At 43.9% G+C, this 17,294-nt stretch overlaps 1 protein-coding gene across 3 annotated transcripts in view; it reads right to left on the reverse strand.

The window, feature by feature from the left end:
• The window catches only part of RYK (receptor-like tyrosine kinase), a 38,535-nt gene extending 33,326 nt beyond the window's left edge, over positions 1–5,209 (reverse strand). For 2 of the 3 annotated variants that reach the window (XM_017729397.1, XM_017729396.1), the window contains exons 1-4: positions 4,955–5,209; positions 3,158–3,257; positions 2,705–2,839; positions 423–479 (exon numbers count right to left, since the gene is read on the reverse strand). In XM_017729397.1, coding sequence (XP_017584886.1) covers positions 423–479; positions 2,705–2,839; positions 3,158–3,257; positions 4,955–5,194 — 532 coding nt within the window. In that variant the 5' untranslated portion in view covers positions 5,195–5,209. The remainder of the gene's footprint in view (positions 1–422; positions 480–2,704; positions 2,840–3,157; positions 3,258–4,954) is intronic. The other variant, XM_017729398.1, reaches the window with a different exon arrangement.
• Positions 5,210–17,294: the final 12,085 nt, after the last annotated feature.

Here is a 17,294-nt window from a genome sequence, read left to right on the forward strand (position 1 = left end):
CTGAGCCCTCTTCCCCACTGCTTTCCAACAACATTTTGGCAAAAACGCTCCCATTTTGGGTATTATGGAGCCACAGTCAGACAATGACGTTTCCAGCTAGAAGGGGAGAAAAGGAAACTACCTCATTCTATTCCTTCAATAGTGAACAGCAAACCAGACAGGTCCTAAGGTCAAGAAAATAGATCAGAGTCTTGTACGGAAACCAGAGCCCCTCAGATGTGATACAAAAGTTTTAACAAGACTTGGAAAAGGTTTTTTTCCTCTTCACCAGTTAAAACAATTAATTACCAAAAAACCACTGCAGTAAGGGGTAAAGCAGAGACTACTTGGGAACTGTTTTCATAGGGGAAAGCTGTGGAATCAAAGCACATATCAAGTTTTTCAGTTTTTACACCCCAAGTTGTACATTCAGGATTACTTACAGATAGCCTTGCTGCTGTTTTTATCAGCTGTTGGAGATTTGACTTCTGGTTCGAGCTCTAAAGAGATGAGAGAAAGCCATGAAGTTTGGAGTACATTTATTATTGCAGCCCTTCACATTGCCTCAGGTATGGAAAAACGGATGTGCTTTTCCAAAAATGAGAGCTGACTCGAAGACTACACTTATCCACACATTTCCATTTAAATATCTAACCATGGTAGAATTAAAATCACACTGAAACACCCAGGAGGCCAGGTATTTCACCACTGACACACATGTCCAGTGAGGCAAAGCTTGAACCCCCTGAATCCATCTAAAACCCTGCAGCTTGCCCAAGGTCCAAAGCAGCAGAAAGAAGAGGTGCAGAATACATGTTTGCTAAGGCACTAAACAAAGACCTCACAGAATCAGTTCTGAATGGGAGAGAAAATCATTCCTGGGATGTTCAGTCAAGACTGCCCTGATCTTTTGGAGGAAATCCTGGCTCCAGTCTAATGTTGCTCATCCTAGGAAGGGATCAGAGATGCAGCCACAGACACAGTGCCTTCTCAGCTGATGCCAGTCAGGAGTTAAAGAGTTAAAACAAGATGAAAAAGGAGATATCCATTTAAATACTCATAAATATGCAACTGAAGGCAGGAGGCCAATGCTCAGCTCATGTCCTTTAGAAAGTGGGTAAATCTTCATGAAGCTTCCTCTGAGTCTGGTTACCAAGAGGAGCAGTGCAAACCTGGGGGATGCAGGCTGTGGAGATGCCTGCAGATGAACTCCCCTGAGGATCTGCAGGCAGCTGAGGGAATCCCATGGATTTCTGTGGCTGCAAAGGCACAATCCCACTTGCACATCCCCCTTCCTACTCCCGGCTGTGTCCAACACAGCACAGTCCCTTCCCACTCCTTGGTAAGCCAGTTCAGCTTAGGAAAAAGGGAGGAAAAAGCCAAGGGAGGGAAAAATCAGAGTTTTTATTTTTTTATCCCTTTTTTGAACTTGAGGAGGAACTATCAGGAATTCCCTGAGCAAAACCACTAGCATGTTCCTGCATATTCCTAAATTATGCATTAAATTCAATCAGAACCCCCTGTATGCTCTACACCAATCAACTCACACCAAACAAAGCCTTTTTTTGGTTTTTATGAACCTGCAGAAATGAGATCTTTGTAAGGAGCACTTCTGATGGTTCAGGCAGTGGCTCTGTCTCACCGCCCAGAGAATTGTGTGGTGCCTATGGAAAGCCCCATCACACATCCACAGCTCAGTAAGCTGTGAATGGATCAGCAGGGCTGACTTCGCTCACTTGGAGTATTTGAAAAAACACCCAGGAAAACACGAAATAAAGGTAAAAACATCAACATTATTAGCCAGACCTCCATTTTTACTAGAAGGAGATACACACTTTGAATTAAGAATGGTCCTCCTGAAGCCTCAATGCAAGGAACATGAGTATCCCAACGTTATGTGCTACAAGGAATGGTTGCCTCTTCCATCCATACCTTCCACAAGTTTATCCTTAGAATTTATACTCAAGAAAAGTGATAAACCTCCCTTTGGAATGACAGCTACTGTCCTCAAAGGCTCCAAGGAAGCTGAACAGAGGCAGGAGGGGCATGCAAAGAGAGAGGTGGCCATCCCCCAATACTGCCTAGGAGTGGGACACCACAGCCATTTTTAAGGAGGGCACAGCTCTTGGGATTCTCCAAAATAATTTTCTTCTGATGCCTATGAAAATACTATGAAAATTCTAGGTAGCAGCAACAGTAAACAGGAACAATCCAAGAATAAATTACGATTGCAGATTCCCAAGTGGTAACACAGAAGAGTCAGTCCAGGATTTCCAAAATCTGGATCATGTCCCAAGATCATTTTGTACTTCACATCCAACAGACTAACACCTCCTACACTCACTAAACAGCCAATTTTATCCCAATCTATAAGGTAAGTAGATTTTCTTGGTAATTCTTAGAACAATCTGAATCCTCAGAATGTTGCAGTTTTGAGGCAACTGCTTTTTTCTTTCCAAACACAGAGAAAATGCTTTTTGTTATATATCTATAAAAAGGTCAATCAGTGCAGCAGAACTCTTGGGGAAAGTTGTTCATTCACCAGCTTCTGCTTTAACCAGAAGTCCCCATTCCTCTCTGAAAGGCAGAATTTTACCTGGTTTCTTCTGATCCTCCCCAAAATTCACTCTCTTACTCCTGTCCTGGATCATGCACCATCCCACTCCCCTGTCCTATCATACTTAAACAGCAAGAACTTTTAAATATCTGAAACTTAATCTCTTACTTTTGTAGCACATTTTCCTTCGTTTGAAATTCAAAACTGTGATGTTTTTTGAGGAATTTATTGTTAAGTTGAGCTGCATCAGTATTGTGACGTCGGAGTCGAGTCTGCCAGTGCAGGAGAGTTCGACACGGAACACTGTGAACACAACACAGGGGTCACAGGGGAGTGGGAGCCATTCTCAGACACTGGCATGAGAGAACATTTAAATAAGGGCCTTTTGAGATGATGTTCATGAAGTACATCATGAACATCATAAATTAGCACATTATAAAGAACTCCATACCAAGAAATGCTATTTTAGTCTTCATGCCTCATCACTTCAGCTATCAGAGCACTAAAGGATGCAGATTTAAAATTAATTTATGTCAATTTTATTAAGCATTTTATTAAAACTGCATTTGTGGCTAAATAACCATTATTCATCCATGAGCTGGATGGGGGTGGGAAGTTTACCTGAGAGGGTGCGAGGAACTTCTCCTTGTAGAGAAATATTGGCCTGGGGCAGAGCCATAGCCATGGGATCATGGACCTGAAATCCCAGTTTATACTCAACCTGTAACAACAGTTGGGAGAGAGAAAACACATCAGAAATCTGCCCAGGAGTATAAAGAAATGCAGCATCCCTTTTCATAATTCTTCTTGAAAATAAAAACCCATACATTATTTTCAAGGAGTGCTGGTAATTTTAGGCATCCATATTGCAAGTTTCTTATGTGACATTTAAGTATCAAGACTTTTGTGACAGTTCAAATTAAGAAAGCCAAAAGAGAAACTGCTCTTAAAATCTGGGGCAGAATTCAGAGTGCTGTATTAAAAAAAATTCCCCCACAAACCTCACTTGATAATACTTTTTAACTTACTTGTTCAAAAGTCAGTTTGTTAAACCCGTAAGAATTCAAAAAATTCCCCCTCCCCCAGTCAGTTTTACAAACAAAACTGCTTAGAAATAGTTTATTCAACTATAGTCAAGATTTTGTTTCCACTTAAGAAGCTGACTCTGCAAACATTCGTTCAAAAAAAAAGTACAGGACGCACTCTTAAGTCACAAGATCTTGGAAATTCATCCTACCCCTCCACTCTCAGCTGAATGAATTTGTTTGACTTTGCCCCAATAGTTAGTTTTTCCCCCTTTCTAAAATATAATAGGTTTCACTTCTGTTATGAATTTATTTTTCAGTCAAGATGCCAAGAGAAGAGACACAAAGTTTCTGAGCTCCTCCAAGCTGCACTACACCAAGCTAGAATGGAAGATGCTGATGGGTGGAATCACAGGAATGGGAAGCAGGGCTCCACAAGCTCCAAAATCCCTCCTCACAATTCACAGCCAGGCCCAAGGAAACCCAGGGCAGGGCCAGTGATGCAGGCAGCCCACGGCTGAAGCTGTGACAAGGGAACTCCTACTCAAATGGTAAGTGACTGAAGTGTCACTGTGCATGTGGAATATGGTATCAGGGCTGCCTGGCACTTGACCCAATTCCACTGCAGGCCCAAAGTCACTTCTCTTAACAAGTTACATCTCAAAGGGAACAACAGTGGCAGGAGGAATCTTCAGGACCTGCACTGGTGGAGTTGTTTAATGCTACTGCTCCTCCTGCAGCCTTTCCTGCTTAAGGGCAGAAGAACAACCATCACTCAAGTTTAAAAAAACCAGAATGAACATCTGGCAGAGACTAAACAGATCATTTCATATATGAAAATAAATTGTTAAGTAACTGGAAATGCTTCAGAATGTAAGAGCATATGCAATCTCTCTGACAGCTGTTGCTGCATGCTCCAGGCATAGTGATTAAGTGACATAAAAACCCTTTCCATTTAATCAGGGCTCAGTAATAACATACTGGATGCTGCTTTTATAGGCTCTCCATGTCTCCAAGCATATGTTTCTAGAAATCTCTACAACAATTGCTCTATGTATGATTTCCAGAGGCTTCGGTTCATGGCTGCCCTTCTGTGTGTCCAATGCACCAAAGGAAGAGATTCCACAGCCAGTGGCTTGCATGCATACGTGGACCTTGCCAGGAGCAAGAAGTACAAAATACATTGAAATAAGTGCTTAAACTTTCTAAAATAGGGAACAGCTTGGACGTATACCATCTTAACCTGCTGCCCGCAGTCATATAAGTAAGTATTTTACACATTACATATGCTAATTTTTGCAAAGAAAAAAACCCTTAAAAGATAGCAGTGGGTATTCAGCAAGCAGAACAGCTCATGTCTCAAGTACCCAGAGCAGAAGTCATGCCTGCTCACCTTGGATTTGGCATGCCAGGTGAAGTGGAGATTGTTGGTCTCGCTGGGTATGAGGAGATTGAAGGACAAGGCATAGTGATTAACCACATCATTCCTCACGTAAGACAACTCTGCATCCAGACCTGTAAGGAGAAAGAGAAGAATAAGACAGGGAAGAACAGGACCAAACACATTGGAACAAACAGCTTTCAGGACCAGCAGCTCCACAGCAAGTTCAAGCAAACACTTCCCCCAGTCCATAAATTCCAAGGCAGGTTTGGAGACCAAGGTCAACAGACGTCAGCTCTCACAGAGTGCTCCAAAGCCTTACAGAGCAATCACTTCAGAGGTGCCACAGCCTAAGGAACAGGTAAAAGCTGGAATATAGTGGAAGGAAACACAACTTTTCATACAAACATCCAGGAGAGTCATTGCAGGCTCTCTTGAACATCCCCTGTTCTGCTTCTGGGAATCATGGCTCGTTTTGTTTACAACTGTGTTCACTCAAACCAAACTGCTCTGGATTATCAGCCGGTTAATCATAGGTAATTCCTTCTGGAATAGCTCATTCCTTGAGCCCAAGACACCTAAGCAGTATGGAATTAGCTTCAAGGTAATTAGATCACAGAATCCCAGGAGGGTTTGGGTTGGAAGGGACCTTAAAGCCCATCCAGTCCCACCCAGGTTGCTCCAAGCCCCATCCAACCTGGCCTTGGACACTTCCAGGGATGGGGCAGCCACAGCTTCTCTGGGCACCCTGTGCCAGGGCCTCACCTCCCTCACAGGGAATCTCTCTTTTATAGTTTAAAACCATTCCCCCTTGTCCTATCACTGTCTGCTCGTGTAGAAAGTCACTCTCCCTCGTACAGACTGAGAGGTGACATTTGTACACCCAGCAATAGTAACATTTTGTGACTACCCTTTGCTCTCTGAACATTTAAACACACCTAGAGACCTGAAAGCCCCACAATACTATTCATTACAGAGCACTAAGGTGCATTTCCCTAAATAAGACACAGACCCTGATATTATAAACACTGCAGCTGCTGTTATTTTTTGCAGCACACAATCCAAGGTCACGCTGAACACGGAGTAGGACCCTGCAGCTTGCCCTGGGTGTCAAGAGCAATTAGTGGTAGAGTAAGCACTGCTTCCCTGCAGGGGTAAAATTAATCCCAGCTCCATATCCTCCAGGACAAAACCACACTGGATTTGCAGTCAGTACCATTTGGCCTTGTCTCATACAGCTCTTCCTCCAGTGCTCCAAGAGCTATCAAGGCTCTTGGACATGCCAGGAGAACAACGGGGTAAATCAGACACTGAATATTCCACACTGAGGGAATGGAGTTCAAATCAAACAGTCACAGTGCAAACGGGAACACAGCGGATTCTGGGATGCCTCCTCATGGCCTTCCAGTACCTAAAGAGAGCTCTTAAAAAACAGGGAGACATTTTTCAAAGTGAGACAGTGACAGGACACGGGGGAATGATTTTAAACTGAAAGAGGAGAGATTTAGATGGAATATTAGGAAGAAACTCTTTCCTGCGAGGGTGGGGAGGCCCTGGCACAGGGTGCCCAGAGAAGCTGTGGCTGCTCCATCCCTGGAAGTGTCCAAGGCCAGGTTGGATGGGGCTTGGAGCAACCTGGGCAAGTGGGAGGTGTCCCTGCCCGTGGCAGGGGATGGAACTGGATGAGCTTTTTCCAACTTAAACTATTCTGTGATTCCATGAATTATTTTTTTTATGGCTAGAAAGTCAAGAATATTAGAGAGGCTGTGACTTCAAGACAACAGCATTTAAGGCATCCTGAAGTCATTTCAAGAATCCAGCAAATCATGAAAGGTTGGGTTTTCTTAAGAAATTAAGGAAAAATAAATCCAAGCTAACCACTGAACTGTGTAGATAAGCTGTATTTGAAGAAAGGGAGCATCAGCTCAAAAGAAATAATTCCTCCTGTTTAGTGCAAAAGCCAGGCATGGATCAGTACAAAGTGACATTTTCTCTTATTTCAGAACTTGACTTAATCCACCTTGTTTCCACAAGCTACAGAAATGCAGCCAAGATGTTCCTCTTCATTCTTGTTGCTGTTAAATACTTTTAATCCCTGCTGGCTCATAAGGGTCCCAAAACTTAACCAAACCCCCACAGTTTAATCACAGGTACGTGGGGGTGGCAAAGGGGAGAACCCCAAAGATGGGATGTATGAAAGGAATCAAGATAATGGAGTAATTCCAGGAAGGAATTCTCTTGCACAAGATGTTGAGCAGAAAAAGATGCAGGTGCTGCTCTAAGTGTTGAATGTAAACAGCCTGAGACAGTATCTAAAAGAGAAGCTCAATATTCTCTGTACACATAGTCCCTATTTTCACTTAATAATAAATGGGAAATGCAAAAACATATCCACCAGCAAACCAGCGAGGAGGGAGAAGCCAACACAGACCCAGAAAAAAACCCCCAACTTTGAAAACACATAAAAGCAACAGCAAACTTCAAAAATCCCTGCCCAGATCATTTTACATGTCTACATGTTTATACATGAAACTCAACTCAAGAGTTAGAAAACATAGGAGTGTGAAGAAGAGCTCACAACTATCAGACACTTGGCATTAGATCCAATCAAGATGAGAAGGTTTAAAGGCATAACCTTCATTCAAATGAGCCCCATTAAGTACAAATTGTTTTTAAAATTAGGAAAACAAAAGGATTACCAATGTGAAATAATGAAATTGGAACAAGGAAGCTGCCTCCGGAATAAAGAAAACCTTCTCTTGTTGATAAATGGTCCCAGCAACCAGAGGTTCACAAAAACATTTCAGAATTTCAGGATGATAATCCTTGATTTAATAAAAACTTTGTAGAGAAACAGGTTATTGTAATCAAATGGGCACATGGCAAAAAAACTGCTGGTTGCAAAAACCCAGCTTCATAAAAGTAATACAAAATGCAATCCTAACTGAAGCTGTCAGAAGTATCTTGATGTGCAATATCATCTAAAGGTGTACAAAACCAAATTACCCTACAGAAGATCAATCAAACCTCTAAGCTTTAGTGGTGGTACAACACTGAATAGTTTCATTCTATAGGACACTGATGCTTTGTGCCTGTACTGCCAGAAAAAGCTCCACTCTAACAGGAGACACTAATTATATGAATTTCACATGCAAAATGTAAGAGCTGCACGAGAATCAATGTTGTGCTGTATTGCTTCAAAATATTATGCTTCAAGACTGGCACAGAAAAATAATTTCAGAGGTTTTGTCCTACAGCTCTGAATTCCTAAAAAAGGCACAAGATTGTCTGGCTCAGCATCCTGTTGCCATCAGGGAGCTAAAGAAAGTGTCTAGGGAAGGATTAACACCTGAGGACGCAGTGACCCTTTACCGGCAGATCCTCTGTGCTTCCAGTGTTTGTGGATCACAAACTTTAGGAAGTTCTGCAAGAAGGATGGAGTGGGACTTTTGATAAGAGGCTGGAGTGCCAGGCCAAGGGGGAACGGCTTCACACTGCCAGAGAGCAGGGTTAGATGGGATACTGGGAAGAAATTCTCTGTGCCAGGGAGGTGAGGCCCTGGCACAGGGTGCCCAGAGAAGCTGGGGCTGCTCCATCCCTGGAAGTCCCAAGGCCAGGTTGGATGAGGCTTGGAGCACCCTGGGCTAGTGGGACGTGTCCACCCCTGGCAGGGGATGGAATGGGATGGGCTTTAAGGTCCCTTCCAACCCAAACCTTTGCATGATTCTGTGATTAAACTCACAGGCAGTATCTTCCAATTGCTTCTCACTAGGTATTTCTTCTCCTAGCAATCTGGGTCAATGCTTTCTCCAAGCCTGGAAACCAATAGATACGCCCTTGGGAAATAGTCAGTGTTTCAATACTGTACAGTAATTTCCCCTTTTAAGCTTATCAGCAATTAAAACATTTCCTCTAGCACATCTTTTCACACTGAACTACAGACAAAATTCTATTTCCCATGCACAGCTAAGAACCAGGGTCCTCCCCAGACAAGCAAGCTCCCATCTCCCCATCTCCAACCCACCACAGGACAGATCTGCTTCCAGACCACCCTTCCATTCCTAATTTTTCATCCCCTCACTGACTCCCCAACTCAATCCTGAATTCCCCAAGCACTCTCTCTGTATAATTTATCTCAATCAGGCCAGCAAAACACACAAAAATTTGCAGCTGAACCTGCCAGTGAGAAAAAGCCCCGGCCTGTGCTGCAGGCAGGCAGGTGTGTTCTGCTGCCACAGGGGAGCCCAGTGCCAATCCCGATCCCGGCGATGCCAGGAGCTGCACCACATTCCAGCTGCAAGGGAAGGCACTGGGAAGGTACAGACACATCAGGAATCACACAGGGCACTGCAGAGAACAGCAATGAGAGCCAGAGCCGTGCTTCACTGATGGGGTGTGGGATCCAAGTCTCACCATGACAGCTGGAGTTTAACTCAGAATTGCTTCAATTCTGCATTTCCCCCTTTTCCTTCGGACTTGCACACTCACACATGCCTGGCAACGTTCCTTATTCAAGCCTTCAGCAAGCCAAGTGCAAGAAGTCAAGCTGGCACTATGCAGGGAGAGGAACAAGTGGGGGAACACTCCTCAGTGAGTTTAACTCCCTGGATTAGTGAGGATGCCCAGGAGTATCCCACATGGAGGGTGAGACTGCAGCAGCACTTAGATGGAGCTTATACTAAAACAGTCCTGTGAATTCATTTGGATACTGTAAGGTTTTTCCAAAGCATTCTTTGGGTGTAGGTAGCTTAGAAAAATGGCATCAAGTGAAGCAGGTCACTGTCAATACACAGCCTAAAGCAGCGACCTCAAATTTTCACTTTTTTAATGTAAATCTCTTTCAAAGTCAGCAGCAGCATAAGATGCAGCAGCTGAGGCAGCAGGTTGCAGTGGAAAAGAGAAATAAGTTCTAGTTTCTCAGTTGCTTCAGATTTCAAGAATGCTCAGTACACTACTAAACCTAAACCTCGTGGTGGGTGAGGGGAGGGAAAACGTCATTCTGCAAGATGCTGGGTTCCTCTGAAGGTGCTCAATTCTTCCTTTGCACTAAGTAGGGCAAATCCAAGATGGATTTAATGTCTTGTGTCCTAAATGGAATAATAAAAGGAGAAAACAGGTGGCTCTAGGAGGAAAACACAGATGCAATACAAACAGCTACAGGAAATGGGCAGCTCCTCAATCATTTTCTACACAAAATGGCAAAACATAAAGAAAGGGGTGGAGAATCTTACAAAGAAATATCACAAAATGCAGAGGAGAAAAAGCAGCTTTTCCAAAAGGCTTCTGTTGGTTTAAGCAGAATATTGGTGATCGATGCTGACCAGTTTGAAAAGCTGGGCTGCAGCTTTGCTTTGGCAAAGCTCCCTAAACAAGTCCATATGCAGACAACGCACAGCACGGAAGGATCTGGTTTCTCCTTACTTGGACTTGACTAACCTACACCAACACACATGAAATCAGTTCAGAGCAATGCTCTGCCTGGATTTCAAGGCAAAACCACCACCCTTTTACCCAGGCAACCTCTAAATCTCATTATTAACTTCCCCATCTTTGTACCTTGGGCACAGAGTTGAAAGAATAAATTAAAGTTGAAGGCAAACAAAAAGGTAAATTTAAGCAGCAGCACAGAGAAAGTCTGTCATTCTTTGCACTGTTTAACATAACAAAACATCTGAAGAAGCTCAGAAAGGAAGGGGAGAGGCCAACTTTCATTCCCAGATGCCAAGGATGCTGGGCAGCCCTTGTGTTCATGACAAAATTGAATCATGTCAGTCTAGCAGCCTAACAAAACACTTCTTTTCAAACGCCCTTGTGCAAATGCGGTCTAGCTTCAACTCTTTTTTTTTTTTTTTTTTTTTCATTTTAAGCACAATATACAAAAGAAGCTTGCCTCTGCCACCATGGGAAAATTGGATTTTATTTTTATCTATCCTGCAACATGCACCAGTACTAACACGTTCTTCTTAAACATGACAGCAGTGTTTAGGAGTCTCTTACCTGGGGTTACACTTCATTACTAAATCACTTCAAATCTCTGTAACATAATTTGGGCAGATTTTGTCTCAAATGGGGAGATCAAAAATGAGCGTGCAATGCAAGAGTTTGCTACTAGACTAGGGCTAGAATACTGCAACAAGCAGCATTTTCATTAAAAGCAGTCTGGTAACAATAGCTGACATAATTATCTGTCCAGTGGCTCTCCAGCAGAGAAATAAGTGAAATTGGGGGTTGTTTTCTTAATGCTCTGGTCTGTAATTTAAAAGAGTTTCTTCATCAGCAGCTGAGAAATCTCTGCAGTGTGACATCGAACCACCACAGCCCTCCCAGAGCAGAGCCACTCCTGATCCTGGCTCACAGCCACTGAAACCAATTAATAGGGAAGATTTACCCAGTTCAGTGAATTATGATCCTTAAATAAATATTTTATTTGTTCTACTATGTACTCCAGAGAATGAGGCCTCTGCTCCTGAGCAGCTCATCTGGGTTAGTCCTCTGGCCAGACCAGAAGTTTCCACTCCAGGATGAACACTCACATGAGAGAGTACAAACCTCAAGGCTCAACACCCCTCCAACGTCACCCCCCTCCCAAGCCTGCTCATCCCACTCCATAAACACACTGGATTCTCCTGCCACTGGACAATTTACCTTGCTGAAGAAAGACAGCTTCTTTTTACTTCCATTTTCCTTTCATTTAAAGTGCACCCTAAGTCTGAAACACTGACTTTAAATGCTAAACTTTGCTTTTTTTGCAGCAGGTTCTGCAAATGTCCACTGAAAAATACAGCCCAAACACAAGGAAACGTGACTGAAGGATTAAAAATCAGCTCTTGACTACTGAAACTTCTTCTCTTTACAGGGTAGAAAGAACACGTTCCCAGAGCAAGCCTTATTAGTTTCAATGCACTTAATTCAACAATCAGCTTGCCCAGGGCTGAAACTACAGCTGGGAGTTCAAAGATACAAGAAAAAAGATGCAAGCTGATCCACATGGATCAATTTAGTTCAGAAAATAGCAAACTATTTGGGATGCAATACTAAGCATCTGAAAATACAGGCACATAAAAACCTTCTTACATCCTATTTGTACATATCCAGTACATACAACAACAAAGTGAACTTTGCTTTAATAAAACAAGTAACTGACCACAGCCTTCCATTTGCATTTTTACTTAAGCTTTCCACAAAGCTACAGTCTGCCAGTTGAGTTGCTGGTCAGGATTTTGGGCTGAAATACTTGTTTTTAAACACCTTAAAGATTGGGAGCCTGTGGAAAAGACGACTGATGAAAAATGAAACAGGGCAAAACCAAGTTAAACCTTCAGCAACGTGGAGATGACGAAGAAGCAGCTTTTCAGTCTCCTAACACAGGCACCAGGGAGTGTCAAAGGATGGTGATCAGTGTCAAGCCGAAAGACAAAGCAGCAGCACAAAGCCAGCAATACTCACAGCTCTGCAAGCTCACCCAGCTCCAAGGAGCAGCAGCAGAGGGAACATGGGCTGTGGTTATTTTGTTACCTGTGCAGAGTTAACTTCTCACGAGCTGGAGGGGGAATACAACGTGCAAGGCATTCCATTTGAGGAAATACTCAACATATCTTTAAGGCAATTAATGCACCCTTGAAAACCAACCAAGACTCCCCGGCAGGAAATCTTAGCAGGAAGTCTCCCAACATCCAGCAAACAGGAGAAAAACTCTTAGCTACGAGCTCTCATTAAGTCCTTGTGAATCTTCACAGGCAGTTCACCCCCAATTCACCTCACTGATGCTGTTAAATACCATTTGCAAGTTCAACACCCCAGGCAAATGGGATTTTTTCCACTGAAAGGCCTTTTGGAAAGTCAGAGGGAGGACTTCTTCACTTCCACAGGAAGAAGCTCCCCTAGGAGATGCCAGCTGCTGAAAAACAATCAATATTTAACTCGATCCATACTAAATAGAAGATACTTATTGTTCCTAGGACCCACCTGCTTACCCTTTGTCTCTGAACAACAACAATTACATTTCAACCATGTTTTTCTCTCCTTCACCTACAGAAAAAAAATCTCCACTTTTCTGCTAAGTAGGATATAAAGACCCTGCAGAAAAAGTTAAATGACACTTCTTACTGGGGGGGAAAAACCCAAACCAAAACCGTATATCTCACCTCAGAGCAAAATGCAAGTGAACTCTGCTCCTGAGAGCACCTTTCTAAATGAAATTTGGCCATTTCAAGGAAAAAAAGAGAAACTAGTAAACTCTCACCAAAACCAGCAGCCACGTTGCTTTAATGGGTAGGATGGTGCATATGAGTTACCTGAAGCGCTGATTCCAAAGGAAAAATGCAGCAGACATGTACAAAATGGTTACTTGAAGGCAGAGGAAAATTAGTGGCAACGACCTACACAGAAGGCAAGGGGAAATGGGACAAGCGGGAATAGGAATGGCAAAGGTACAGGGCTGGAAGCAACTGAAAGGAAACTCTATAATACAAAAGAATAAATCTAACTTTAGGGAAAAATAGAGAATAACTTTATTTTTAAGTGTACTTATGAAATAAAAATTTAACTTAGCAGCTACGGCAAATCTCATCATTACTGTAATATGAAGTTTGATGCTCCTTTTGAATTAGAATGAAAGCTAACACTGAGAATAGAAAACCAAAAGGTTCACTCCTCATGAACTGCAGTTGCCAAGAGCACAGCCCTCAAAATAAAACAACCTCTGATCAAGTGCTCAGTAGTGCCCCAAAGCTTTGGAAGGGAGCTGCTGTCATCTTCCCAGCTAAAACACCACCACCACGGTATGCCAGATGTCATTTGGGCTCGTGAATAACGTGTGTTTGTGGTGTTTCAGTGTCACCTACCCACAGAAGTTGTACCATTTTATTTTTATTTCATTTAGTTATAGTAATGCATCCACATGTTGATTTAGTCATCCCTGTAGGCAAGACCCTAAGTCACCTCCAGAACAGTGTCCCTTGCCAGTGCCATGGCTATTCCAGTAATGAGTACCCAACAGAGTACAGATAAATTTAACATTAATTAGGAAGAACTGATACACCCCCTCCCTCAGTGCTTCAGGCCTCTCAGCCTTGAAGCCCATACTCCTGGTTCTGTGTCCAACAGGACTGCTGAAGGGATAATGGACTGTCCACATCTTTTGAGATGTTTTGAACACTTTCATCAGAGTGACACAGATTGTTTAACACAAAACCAAGCTCTAAACAGACTAAGCCAGGTCTGTTCACTCTTGTGGCCATCTCTAAACCCACAGAGCTTAATATTTTTTTCTTTAATTAGGAATTACTCGGCAAGGCCATCAACTAATTTCATAAAGGCCGAAACAGACTGGAGAGGATAACCATCATTAGTTTATCAGCCTGCTCTAGCTTTCCAAGCCTCCCAAGCAGCAGCTCCCATGCCTGTGTTCCTGCTCTGCTCTTTCCCAAGCAGCGTGCTGAAATCAATATGCTGGTTAATTTAATTACAGCTATTCAACACCCAGTAAGTGGCAGGGAAATTCTAAAGCATCGCATTAGTTTCATGCTGTTGCTTCTGCTCCCAGCTCTCTGGAGCAGTCAGTGCAAATATGTGAGTTACCCGCTTGAAAGAAGGACAAAGGCAGCGATGGAAAAGGAATAATGCGTTTGAAGCCTCTGCCATCGAGCCCTTTGTGCCATCACAAGGCGTTTGCAGAGTGTGTTAGCATTCATCCCGACATGGGAGCTGCTGGTGCTGCTGCCATTCCGGGGGAAAAAGGGAAAAGAACTCAATTCATCAGGCACAACTCATTAAATGCACTTCAGCCTGCACGCACCTCCTGCTCTCGCTGCTGAGAGCTCGAGTATGATTCAATCCTGCACACTAAAGTACAGAGGAGTAACTCTGACTAAACACTGCAGGGAAAGTAGGAGCCTCCATGATATTCCAGTCTGGACAGTTTCAGGTAGGAATTAGTCATCAAGCCATTTCACTAGAGCTCAGCACACACAACCGTGAATCAACACATTTGGAATCTGTCTCATTAATTCAGCTTTTCCAGTATCCAAACACAACTCTGAATAGCAGAAGGGGAGGAGAAAAACACGAGGCTTCATCCTTTAAAATACCCAGAGTGTACAGTACAGCTGCCTCCACAGCTCCCACTCTCAGGAAAACACCACCCTGGGATTTTTCATGCCTGTGAACACGATCCCTATCTCTTGTATTTCCCTCTGAACAGGTGGTGTTTAGGGACAGTTTCGGTCCCTGCCTTCCTCCCAGTATCCTGAGCCCTTCTTGCTGGCTTTTCGCATGCACACAGGGAGCTGTGCCTCCATTTCCTCTCTCTTGTTCCCATCCTGTCAGTGCACTGGAGGGAGAAAGAGAGCATGTATTCCAAGAGGCCAAACAATCAACAGGGATAAATAGGATGCTGCCAAACAGAATGCAGGTGTAAAGCCACAGCAATGAGGAATGCAGCTTTGGGAATTTTTCCCCCCACCACCATCAGGACAGCCTTCAGTCTCCGAGGTCAGGTTTCTTCCAAGTCCCTGACACACAAATGTTACAAGAGCCACAAACATTTATCACTAGACAGACCTTGGCCTCTGGGGAGCTGAAACGGCTGTTTCCTCCCAGGCCTGAGCACAGACAGAGCTGCACAAGGGAGCTCAGCCGTGCTCTGCCCGTACAGTCCCGCCTGAACACCAGTTTGCAGAAGGAAAGAGCCTTCTCCAGGCAGGATTCGGACAGAACCCCCAGCAGTTTAAATCCCAACACATCAGCTGATGTGCTAAAGCAGGATTCAGGTATCAACCACCCACCTCAGCAATGCTGAGCAGATCAACACACACAAGGACTGAAGTTTATTTTACAGACTTCCGCCTTAGTGGCATCACAGAATATGGTTTCAAAGCAATCCTAATCCAGGCCAGAGGCTGCCTTCTCTAGGAGGAAGGCCTTCCGCTGGCTATTTCAAGCTTCTAGAAGTTTATTCTTCTGCAGGTTTGCAAGCATTACCAATACTGCAGTGGATTATACGATTTTGCACATATCCAAAGAAATGGCGGTCCACTGTTACTTAACTTTGCAAGCTAAAGGGGAGGTAACAGAATGGAAAGGGCCAGATGAACCCCAACTGCAGCTTGTTCTTAAAGCCTCAATATGGATGTGAAGCATGGCACTTGGTCAATCAGACAGACAGACAGGCACAATGGGAGGCTCCAGAATGAACACAGGTAAATCAGACAGACAGACAGGCACAATGGGAGGCTCCAGAACGAACACAGGCTGCTCGACACCACAACGCAGGAACTTGTCACGACCTGCTGCTGCTGCACACAGCCCTGAACATCTCCCCGTCCCCAGCTTCTAGAAGTTTATTCTTCTGCAGGTTTGCAAGCATTACCAATACTGCAGTGGATTATACGATTTTGCACATATCCAAAGAAATGGCGGTCCACTGTTACTTAACTTTGCAAGCTAAAGGGGAGGTAACAGAATGGAAAGGGCCAGATGAACCCCAACTGCAGCTTGTTCTTAAAGCCTCAATATGGATGTGAAGCATGGCACTTGGTCAATCAGACAGACAGCCAGGCACAATGGGAGGCTCCAGAATGAACACAGGTAAATCAGACAGACAGACAGGCACAATGGGAGGCTCCAGAACGAACACAGGCTGCTCGACACCACAACGCAGGAACTTGTCACGACCTGCTGCTGCTGCACACAGCCCTGAACATCTGCCTGTCCCCAGCCCCACTGCTCCAGAGCAGGCTGGGTAACACCCGCCCGCAACTCCAAACCCACCGGCTACTGCGCACCCATCACGGACTGTCAGCAGGTTAAAGGGCTTTGCAGAGTGAGGTAACAGAATCATTATCCTAAAACCAGCACTTGCACTTCACTGGATATAGCAGAACATTTCCAGCAGATCAGTTTTGTTTCAGTGCATAGCGTCTGTCAGGATTAGAAGTAGGCTTTCCATCCACGTGTGCACCTACGTAAATCTTCCCTTTCTACTGGTGCCACGAAGTGGGATTTTGTACTCCTGCAAAGATGGGCATGTGGACCACAGCAAAAATACAGCATGGAAAAAAGCTTCTGTTCTTCAGAGCCAAGCACTTAAAAGCTACGAAATGAAAATTTCAGAACACGTATATAACAGAACCTGATCTTGAACTGTAAGTCATGTACCACACAGACATGTGCTTCCACACCTTGGGGTACTCAAATGTCTGCTCCTTGGGGGACGACACCTCCATCCTCCTGCAACCTTAGAGGCTCTTTGCTGCATTTTTTCCAGTATCTGTGAGTTCCCCAACTCCCATGGAGAATGATCTTGGGTGCTGCTAACAACCCTCACTCAGAGCACAGCACTGGCTGGCTGGTG

Source organism: Corvus brachyrhynchos, unplaced genomic scaffold (assembly GCF_000691975.1).
Source record: "Corvus brachyrhynchos isolate BGI_N302 unplaced genomic scaffold, ASM69197v1 scaffold63, whole genome shotgun sequence".
Taxonomy (NCBI): domain Eukaryota; kingdom Metazoa; phylum Chordata; class Aves; order Passeriformes; family Corvidae; genus Corvus; species Corvus brachyrhynchos.